At 39.2% G+C, this 11,137-nt stretch overlaps 1 protein-coding gene across 1 annotated transcript; it reads left to right on the top strand.

Annotated features, from left to right (window-relative positions):
* Positions 1 to 260: 260 nt before the first annotated feature.
* LOC116318008 (TLE family member 5-like) lies at positions 261 to 9,579 on the top strand. The gene is made up of 7 exons (XM_031736907.2): positions 261 to 662; positions 3,359 to 3,456; positions 4,093 to 4,156; positions 4,432 to 4,476; positions 4,572 to 4,634; positions 5,216 to 5,290; positions 5,731 to 9,579. The coding sequence occupies exons 1-7, from the start codon at positions 636 to 638 to the stop codon at positions 5,968 to 5,970; spliced, it is 612 nt and encodes a 203-aa protein (XP_031592767.1). The 5' UTR covers positions 261 to 635; the 3' UTR covers positions 5,971 to 9,579.
* Positions 9,580 to 11,137: the final 1,558 nt, after the last annotated feature.

Raw genomic sequence — 11,137 nt, 5'->3', positions numbered from 1 at the left:
GTAGATGCTACATTTCAGCACAAATGTTTCTTTAAAAAAATAATTTAATAAAAAAAAAATATATTGACACAAACATAGACAAATTGTGACTTTTAGGGAGCCCTTTTAGTAATCCAGTCCCCAGTCAAAGACCTTATTTTCCGGCCCCAGCCTCCCTGTCTCCGGCCCTGGCTGCAGCGGCGAGCCGGTCAGTTCAGCTCTGTGTCACACGGGGCGCCCGCTCCTCCGCGGCTCACTTTGTTTTCCGCGTGATGCTGCTCTTCTCTTCAAAGCAGAGGAAAGTCAGGGGCTCATGTGTCAACATCCAGGGTTTCCCCGGGGAGGAGTAGCATTAGCGTTATTCCAAATAAAGAAAAACAAAACTCAAAAACGCCTGATGTTGCTTTGAAGAACCTTTTATTTTTGTTAACATATTCCTCCTCGGAAGTATCGGAGTTTTTTTGACTTCAAAGACCAGAAGACGACCTAAGGCTCCTGCTGCTTTGACGTTAGCTAACGTTATTTTAAAGGATGACAGAGTACAAAGTGCGAATAGCGTCTCCAGTCATTTAATAACATCTGGGGAAACGTTAGCTTAGCCAGCTAGCCTGGTAGTTCGATTAGACAGAGGAAAGGCGGCGAAACACACTGCTGACATGATGTTTCCTCAATCGAGGCACTCGGTAAGTTGGCCGGTTGAACTTCTCCCCGGGTGGAAACTAAGCTAACGCTAGCTAGCAACGCACAGCTGATACATATCGCTGCTTCCTGCAGGTAGCTGTCATCGTCACAGTGCAGGCACTGTGGCAGCTTAGCTCTTTACCTCGAACAAATGGCGAGCTATACGGCTCACTTATGTGCAGACACAGTCTATCGTTAGCTAGCTTCACTTAAGACCGAGAAAGTTGGAGTGATGTTGTGCATTGTTTAGACGGTTTTAACACCTCCTTTGCTACTTGCAGCAAACCACAACGCACATCTAAGCATGCATTCATTTTGAGAAAATATACTTTAAATGTTGCAAAAATTGGGCTGGATTTCACTGAACATTTGTCAGCTATTATAGGACTTTGTTTATCGGCGACTTTTGGGAATTAACACTTTAATTTAAAACGATCAATTGCTAGCATTCGTATTAGTACAATAATATTAACAATAAGTGCATAAATGTGTGAGTACATAAAAGTGTGATTATTTACAAATGTACTGATTATTTTCTAGATCAAATGGCACATTACTTGTTGTGTAGAGTCATACTCTTACAAAAAAATATGTCCCACCTGACCCTCCTCAGGATCAGCTGATTTTGTGTGCCTGTGTTTGTTCAATAACCTCTATTGAAGCCATGCAAAATCTTACTTTCATACTCTGGATATTTTCTGAGTTAAACCCCCTGAAGTGCGTACAGATTGGTTAAAATAAGTTATCATTTTTAAGGCACTATTAAGCCCTTCTGAAGTACATGAAAGCTAATATCCTGAAAAGAATGTACAGCCATTGTCCACATGAGCAACATTATTGCGTAAACAGCAGAAATGTTAAAGGTATCACTGATCAGTATGTGACCACTGCCTATTATGATGTGCAGTTTTAGATATGAAAAGAAGAGAATGAAGATATTCATCTAGGCATTCTGTGACAGTCATTGTCCTGACCCTGTAGAAATGACAAGTATCCGATACTAAGATCTTCAGTCATTGTTCACGGTCTGATGATAGAAGCAGGTTGACAGATAAGGGCTTGGCATTATGAAAAAGAGAAATTCTTAGAGAAGCACTGAAGGCTCCAAAGCTTCTGAGTGCTTTGGAGGTTCTCAGGGCTCAAATGCTGGAAACGTGAAGCAAATCAAATGAACTCCTATGTACTTTGATATTCTGTAACTCTGAAAATATTCAAAGTATGAATGTAAAATTATGCATGAATTCATTAAATATGCTAAAGTTACTGTAAAAAAAAAAAAAATCAGGTGGGAGCAGATTTTATTTAGAAACAAAGATACTGGAGAAATTCAAACCAGAGTGTGCCTGGCATTTTTGTTTAAACAAAATCTAAATTCAGTTAGTTTCAAATCATTTTATTCAATTATATTTTTAATTGTATATTAAATGTAGACAAATATGTCTACTTTCACTAATAGTTAGCAATAGCTATTAGTGAATGTGAAACAAGTACGAATTAAGAAAGCTGGCATAAAACCTCATATATGTTTATATGCCAAGTTCTGTTCCAAAAAAGAACATGTGCATGATTGTTGGCTAGTTTCAACATGTGACTGCTGTTTGCTGTTCCTCTTTCTGAGGTGGGGTGAGGGGGCTGTGTCATATGTCTTTCCTCTCTGAACGTGACCGTGGAACCACTTGCATGCTGTGCTTCTGTTTAACTTCTCCAGACCCACCTAGTGATTCCTTCAATTACCATTACACATTCTCATACGTTTGGAGCTTTTCCATTTTTCCAAATTCAAAAAAATGTAGCTCAATCAGTGAATTGACTAATTGTTTCATGTCTACAGGTTGGGCTAATGCTGATCATTTCATTGCTACTGCAAGCCAACCCATTTCCGATCTAGCCAGTTTCATCTCTTCACTTTTGCACACCTGAAACTGGTTGCATTCGTGCAGAGTTGTGATTTCTGTGATCTCCGTGTAACCGGGTGCATCGGGCCTCTCTCTTCAATCCCATAATCCAGCTGGAAACCTCTTGCTCTTGTGCCACTTATTTAGAGAGTAATGAGGTTTAGAGAACCAGATAAACCATGGATTACAGCTTTGGACTGTTGGTTTAAGTGTAGTCTATACATAACCGGACTTCTAATGCAGCCTCTAAATACCTCTCACATATGGTCAGCATGGACACACTTCTGTAAACACATTTCCTCAATCAAGACATTTTGTGGCCCCAACAGATGTTTCATATCCGTACCTTTAAGACAGCTGTGGCTGTCTGTAGACAATTCACAGTTGTGTGCTGTTAATCAAACACCTAGCTGCTTTCTTTATCTCATTTTATGATGTGCACACAGACATATGTACATCGTAGGACACATGTCTGTGTGTACATAGTACGGTTTAGTCTGAGCTTTCTTTTAGCTATCCTCTCAAAGGGTTAATCTGCAAGGTCAAACTGCTGCTTTCAAACAAACCTAAACAAACCTTCATTAAAACACACATGCTCTGCAGCAGGGAGCTCTCATATGTTCATGTAAAGGATGATGATATCTTTTTTTCTTACTAGAAAGTAGAAAGCACAACAAACTCCTTTTTTTCCCTTTTTTTTTTTAAACCTTAGGATTTGCATCTGGTGCACGATAAAGTAGGAGAATTTCTAAGTCGTCTTCTCGAAGCTGAAAATAAACCAGATATCTTGTTGTGTTTCTTAGGCATCCTCTCAGTCCAGCCAACCTCTCAAGTTCACCACCTCTGATTCCTGTGACCGCATCAAGGATGAGTTCCAGTTCCTCCAAGCACAGTACCACAGGTATTCATTTAACGCATCCATACACACCTAATTTAATCTCTAATAAAAGTCACACACTTTCTTCCTGCAGTGTTTTGTTGTTACTGTCTTTTGTGAAATAGCCTTATTTAAGGCACCTAATTATTCAGAAATGCTTTCATTTTGAGCTGGACTTTCCTCACCTCCTGTAATGTCAGTCAGCTTTTAGTGAACTTACTTTCTTCACTCAAACTAACCTCAAAGTCATTTTTGTCATTTTATAGGCACGTTTCTGTTTTCAGAACCGCTGCTCCTCCTAGATTTTGGTGAAACAAAATGAATTTGTCCTGGATATGGCTATCCAGTAAATAAAATATATTTAATGAATGTTCATTTTATTATTGTAAGGATATTTAAACAAATGGTTTCATATTACAGTAAATGCTGAATGCCCTTTTTTTGCTGGAAAGTAGATGAGAGGATTGATATAATTCTCATGTCTGTACTCTAAACATGAAGCTTAAGCCAGCAGGCCGTCAGCTTAGCTCAGAGTAAACAAGACAAGTTGTGGAATTAGTATAATTCCCCCAAAGTGCAGTTATCCCCAGACAGGATGAATACATACATTTGCTTTCGAGCTGCTCTTTCTCATATTATATTTCTATTCTTCTTACCCAGTTTGAAGCTGGAGTGTGATAAGCTGGCTTCTGAAAAGTCAGAGATGCAGCGTCACTATATCATGGTAAGTGTGGTAACTCATTTCTGTGGTATGCTGCTTATTTAGTTTTTAAATCTCCCACACAGTCTCATAGTGTCGCAATAGCTGCACAGAAATCCTCAGGTTTACTTACCGCATGATGAGGCACAGATAAAAAATGGCTACATATCTCAAAATAGAGTATAAAGTACATACATGAAAGAGAGGGTAATTAATCAAAAAGGGTTGTTGTGTGTGTACATGTGTCTTTGCGTAGGCGTATTCTAATTCTTTTATTTGTCATCCTCTGTGCACTGTAGTACTATGAAATGTCCTACGGGCTGAACATTGAAATGCACAAACAGGTAATCATCGTCTTCATTCATCCATCCGTCTAGTAATCCATCATTCTTTGTGTGTTGGTCTGACCATCTTTGTTTTTCTTCTTTTTCTTTTGTAGGCTGAAATAGTGAAGAGACTAAATGGGATCTGTGCTCAGGTGCTGCCTTACCTGTCACAGGAGGTAACGATTCACCTTTTACTTAAACTTTACACCCACTGGCCCTTTTATTTGGTACACGTTGAGAGTACCAGATTGGACCCATCTGGAAACAGTCTGATCATTCTTCTCTGGCATCAACAAGGCATTTTGGCCCAGAGAACTGCTGCTCACTAGATATTTTCTCTTTTTTTATGACCATTCTCCGTAAACCCTAGAGATGATTGTTTGGGAGAATCCCAGTAGATCAGCAGTTTTTGAAATACTCAGACCGACAACCACGCTCAAGTTCAGAGTCACTTAAGTCGCCTTTTTTTCTCAATATGATGCTCAGTTTGAACTCGAGCAGGTCGTCTTGGTCATGTCTACATAACTAAATGCCCAATGCTGCCTTGTGATTGGCTGTATTAGCAAGCAGTTTAACTAGTGTGTGGAACAAAGTGGTTGATGAGTGTATGTTCTCATAATGTTGATGAGAAAGATTTCATTTTTTTTTTTTTTTTACTCCAACTTTATGTTTTAAAGAGGAAATCTTACGTGCCTGACTGTTTTTGTCCAAGCTTTTTTGTGCAAATTTGTCTCTGAACTTGTGATCTTTGTTTTAGCATCAACAACAAGTCATGGGCGCTATTGAAAGAGCCAAGCAGGTCACACCTCCTGAGATGAACTCCATCATACGGGTGAGTTTGTCATTTGTAATGTCCACCAGATGTTGCTTCGTAGCATGCTGGTTAGGTAATTTTGACTGGGGATGGGCCCGTTTTGCTCCCTCATAGATGGAAATTTGTCTGTGAATACTTATTTCTAATTGTCATGTTTCTATTGGCTGTGCAAACAACATTTACCACATTGTTGTTTTTGTGTCACTTCTGTTTAACCGTATTAATAGCAAGAGAATAAATGGTGTGGTGTGGTTTGCCTTCTGCAAATTTGGAGAAATAGAGATATGAAACAGAGATAAAATGCCACACTGGGTTTCTTTAGCATAATGATCACCACAGTCCTGCTTGCTTGGAGTTTGTGCTGCAAGTGTGATAACTGATCACACTAGTTTAATAGTGTTCACACTTCTTTTTTTACAGATGTTAAACTTATATTATCTAATGTGTTGTTTTTGCAGCAACAGCTTCAGGTGCAACACCTGTCCCAGCTTCAGGGCCTGGCTTTGCCAGTAGCCCCGCTTCCCCTGGGCCTCACCCCACCCACTCTGCCCGCCGTCTCCTCCAGCTCCGGCCTGCTGTCCCTCTCCTCCATCCTGGCCAACTACTCCCACGGCCAGCCCCCGGTAGCGAAGGAGGACAAGGCCAGAGATGTCGCGGAGAGAGCGCCTAGAGGGGACGATGGAGACAAGTCAGACTAGTGCAGACAGAGCGAGGAGGTTTGGAGAGGGATGGTATGGGGTGTAATAAATGTCACAAAAAAAGGAAAGGGTGAACCATAACTGTAAATGGAGATTGATGTAAGTCTGGAGGCCTGTCTACTGAGTGTCAATGTAGAAGAGTAATTGCAAGGATGATTAGCAAAAGGACCGAGCTTAAACTTTTGTAAGTGCTGAAGATGAAACTCCTGAATGGCTGAGAGTAAATGTTCTTATTATTTAGTGGTAATAGACTTGGTTCAGGCTTCTAGACTTTAATAGATGTTTGGGGTTTTTTTTATTTTTATTTTTATTTTTTAGTGCAAGCCGCTGTTGTTAGGCTTAATCGAGATAATTGTTTTCCCATTTGGAGAGAGAGCTAAGAAGGAAACACAATAGCAGTACCCTGGTAGATAACTGTCAGATTTATTTTTTCTTCCTCCTTTTTGTTATAAGATCTGTTTAGTGTTCATTTCCACGTCCTCTGTAGTCCCTCTGATTGAGTCTCAGTGCAGTCTGCCAGTCATAAAAAGCAGTTTTAACAACTCCACTCCTCACATACTGCTTCACTGTTGCTCACGACTTGCTAAAATTAAATCATCTTTTTCCAAAATGTTGACTGGAGCAGTTTTGTCAGTAATTCCATTAATTTACTCTGTTAAGTGTTATGTTCTTCATTATTCCCAACCATTGGATGCATTAACAGAGCTGTGTGCATTAGTCCCACATAAATCAAGTTTTTTTTATTTCAGAAAGATCTTTAGTTTGTACAAATAGTAAAATAGCCAGCTTGGAAGTTAATTTGTGGTAGGTAGGCCTAGCTGCTCCTGTGAGCTCCACATGGGATGTGGACCATTGACATAAGATCATGGACCCCGCGTCTTTAAATGATAAGAATAGATGCTCTGGAAAAAAAAAAAAAAAAAACTCATCTTGTTTTTGTAAACTGAGACAGGTTCTTATAAAACCATAAAGATTCCTGTGTGTTCGAGTGAATGTGATTGGAAAGAAGAAAACACTTTAACTTTACTTTTAAGCACCTTTTGTGTTCTCCTTCACACCCCCCTTTGTTCCTGCCCTTTCCCCCCGCGGGTCCACAAAATTGATCCCAAAATAGGATCTAAATGTTAAAACAGCGTGGTTTTGACATATAGCCAAGCGTTGTGTTTTTATAGGTTAGCAGAGCTTTTTAGTTTCAGCTGAGATTGCGTTAAGTACCACCTTTCTTTTTATCTGTGACTACAGGAACCTGACATTCTCAGCATTTTGAAACATAAGCTGTATTCCAACCACATACTTACTGTCTTCATTATACACTATGGGTAGCAAGCTTTTCATGTAGGTAATATGCAAAAAAATTAAATATGCTGTTTTTGTACTAATGAGAGTGACTTCTCTTAGCTTTGTTACCATCATGCAGATGTGGCGAGATTTTGTTTTCGGCTTTTTCTACCTGTGATCAGCTCCCACGTATAATCAGTCATTTCCTCCCAGTTTTGTTTGAATTCTGACAAATGTGATTATTGAACAGAGCAGTAATTCACTTTCATTATTATTATTATTATTATTATTATTATTATTGAAGATAAGTTGAGCAGTATAGGTATGAATAGCTTTAACACCTTTAATATAAATAAGGATGTTATGTACAAATAGCAATTAACCATTTGACTCATTCATTAATATAGATTATTAAGATATCAAAATGTTATTGTTGAAAGAAGCATAATTAAAATGAATTGGATCTGCAGTGTTAAAGAACAGCAGTTCAGCTGACCACTTCATTAGGTACAAACCAGTCACACAAAGGTCAAACTGAGCATCAGAATGGTGACCATGAACGTGCCATGGCTGTTGGTGTCAGACAGGCTGAACTGAGTATTTCCAAAACTGCTGTTCTACTAGGATTTTCCCAGAGTACAGTGCGTTTACTTTATTCAAACGCCCTCCAGAGAAACCAGATCTCAATCCAATAGAGCATTTTGGGATGTCATGGAGGTGCAGCAGTTGTGTGGTGCTGTCATGTCGATGTGGATCATAATCTGTGAGCAAAGTTTGCAGCTTTTTGTTAAATCTATGACAAATGTTCTGAAAGGTATTCCAACCTAATACTAGCAAGGTGTACCTAATAAGGTGGCTGGTGAATGTAATTTGAAGTGGCTTACAATTATTATAATATGTTTTAAATGTAGTGTATTGATGTACTAAACATCAGGAGGCATTCTTTGGTAGTTTAGCCATATTAGACTAATTTAGACTAAAAGTTGCTCAGTGTTAAACAATAACAGTAAAATTAATCTTTAGTAAATAAGATCCAGGCTACACACACTTAACAACTCCAAACCTGCTAGTTTAGTAGTGTAGGTTCAGGCCTAGAGGTAAAAGCAGAAAGCAGACTGTTGGATTTTTATGTTGTTATATCTGAAAAGGAGCAGCTGCTCACAGATGTTTTCAACTTTAACCGATAATAATAGGGAAATGACTCAAGTGACATCTCAGAAAATGAAGATGACCGTTTTCGACAATGCTACCCACACCCAGGAGGTTATATGCGTGTTGCCTAATTTCCCATTTTTGTGATCTCCTATATCAAAACTTGTATGCATAATGTTTGCAGTTGGTATGTGGTATGAAACTGGTGAACAGCTCAAGTTTCTGGCTGAGAAATGTTCATTTTTTTAGGCAGCAGAGGGCAGCAGTGCTCTTCCAGTGATTTATTATGGGTTATAAAAAGCATGGAAAGAGGCCCAGGTGTGTCTTTCTTAGTCAGTCACATTATTGCTTTCCTCTCTTTTCGTTTTTATGATTGTATGCTGACCACAGGTACACTGCAGGTGTGTCAGCTGTCCCTCCCCTGTAATGTGAGTGCTTTCCAGAGCTTTGATAACCCAGCTTTTAATGTCCAAGCATAACCCTTTTCCCTCTGTTTTAATTTGAAAAGCACTTAAGTTGTGGCTCATTGCTCCTTTTGTTTTTCTTCTTCCTGTCTGTGCAAGTGTTGGGGAGCTGGAGTATCTCCCTCCCTGGAGATCTGACTTCAATATATCGAGTGCAAGAACAGATCATTTAATCATTAGCACTCTTTATACTGATGTCAGCCTCTGTAGAAATCCTCCCTTGGCAAAACTCAGACATGTGAATGGTATGTGTGTTTGTTTTGCTGTGAAGGGCCAATTTGTATACATATGAATATATCAATATACATATTTTTTAAAGCATTTTTGTATGTTTCAAAGCTGCTTTTTAATGTGTGTGTATCATGGAGGACTTCGTTGTTGTACGCGTGCATTACAAGCCTACGCTACGAGAGGCACAATGTTGTATATCCTGTCGTTTTTTTTTCTCCTGTTTTCTCTTCCATTCATTCTCTCTCAGTAGGCTGTAACACTTAACTTTGTTTTCTAGATTTGTAAATGTTTTATCCTTTTTTTCTGTGCAAATGAAAAACTGTTAAATGTGTCTACAAACACAGTCTCATTTCAAAATACCCGGGACAAAAAAAACAAACAAAAATAAGATGTAAACAAGCAACTGTGTACTCTGAGAATGAATCAACCTTTTAGCAGTAAGGAAGCGTCTCTGGTGCCTTACAAATAAAAGATGTGATTGAGAGTGGTCATTTTTCTTCTGTTGGCAATGCACACGGGAAGGGAAAAACAGTAAAGGGCATCGCTGTCGTTATCGCGCTGATACATATTAAGTCAGTGCTGAAATGAAACATTCGTGTTTTGCTTGATAAGTCAACTCCTCTGCAACTTGATGGAATAGTTGGGCTATGAGTGTTTTGTACTCCCATGTATGTTTTGTACTCAACATGTATCTCAGTGGACTCACTGAGATACAAGTTGGCGTTTTGAGGAGTGACTCAACTAAAAATTCCTCTTGGATGAGTCGAGGTATAACTGTGACCAGGTCAGATTGAAGCTGCTCTAATCAATATTTCTCATGTGAAAAGTTGTTGAAACAGTTCAGTGCTCTTAGTCTGATCCTTCTTATTTGAAGAGAAAAAAAATTGTAGTTTTGTGGGGAAAAGTTTTCACAGGACACCCCATCATTCATTAGCTTTTATACCATCTTTTAGCAGCAATAACCTGGCTTGGGGTCATTCTGTTTCATTACCCAAATTTCAGCTAAACTTTAGTTGTTGGACATATGGCCTCTTAACTCTAGAATACTTTGGTGTACAGAGGAGTTCAACAAGCCCAGATCATAGGCCTCCACCACCGTGCTTGACAGTTTGTACTCTACGTTCTGGTAGAAGACTTTGGTATCCCTTTTCCGGACATTGTTCTTGTGATTTCTTCAGATGCAGTTTTGCAAACCTAAGCTGTGTTGCCATGTTTCTCCTGGCAACCCTTTTAAACAAGTAAACTTTGTCTTTTTCTTACTGCCCAAATCATCACCCATTACTACCATGAACGTTAACATTTTCCATCCTAACTGAGACCTATTGATATTGATGTAGCACTTGGGCTTTTTTATTCATTTTTGTCAGTTTCTCTGACCTTGGGATGAATTTGTGGGAACATCCGCTTCTGGGAAGATTGCAGCAGGACCTGAATGCTCCAGACGAGCAAGCTGCCAAAACTTCTTGCCTAGTGAACATTTTCCCTGAAGTTGTTTAAGAAGAATTAAACAGAAATGCTTTTGTTGCTGGTTGTATAAAAGAGTGAAGGATTCAATTATAATAGACTTGAAATGCATAAAACAAGAGGTCTTTGACCTCAGGAAGTCACATGATAGGGTGGGGCTGGGTTTCACAATGAGTTCACCTGAAACCTTGGCCGATTGTGACCTACACCCGTTTTCACACCTTGGCTCGTGTGATTAGGTAGAGGATCAATAGGTGGTTTATGTTCCTCTTGGGGGGACACTCCCATAGGGCTTAAATCTGGGACTCTCCACCATTTGACCTTAGAACTGAAGAAGCTTCTCGGATGAAAAGTGAAACGTCGTCAAACAACTTAAAGTCCAGACGCTTTTTTTTCTTTCCAAACTCCTTAGACAATGTATTAGAAAGATAATCTGCAACATCTCTATCCAGACTTAGTACCCCTGTAGCTGTAGTTGAGCCATTTCTGAGTTTGATGCCAAACAACTGATTTTTGTTTCTAATCAGAATCCCCCAAATCTCTTCAAAGCAGCATTTGAATGAACAAGTAGATTCAGC

This window comes from Oreochromis aureus, linkage group 19 (assembly GCF_013358895.1).
Source record: "Oreochromis aureus strain Israel breed Guangdong linkage group 19, ZZ_aureus, whole genome shotgun sequence".
In the NCBI taxonomy this organism is placed as follows: domain Eukaryota; kingdom Metazoa; phylum Chordata; class Actinopteri; order Cichliformes; family Cichlidae; genus Oreochromis; species Oreochromis aureus.
This window is presented reverse-complemented; position numbering and strand designations above follow the sequence as displayed.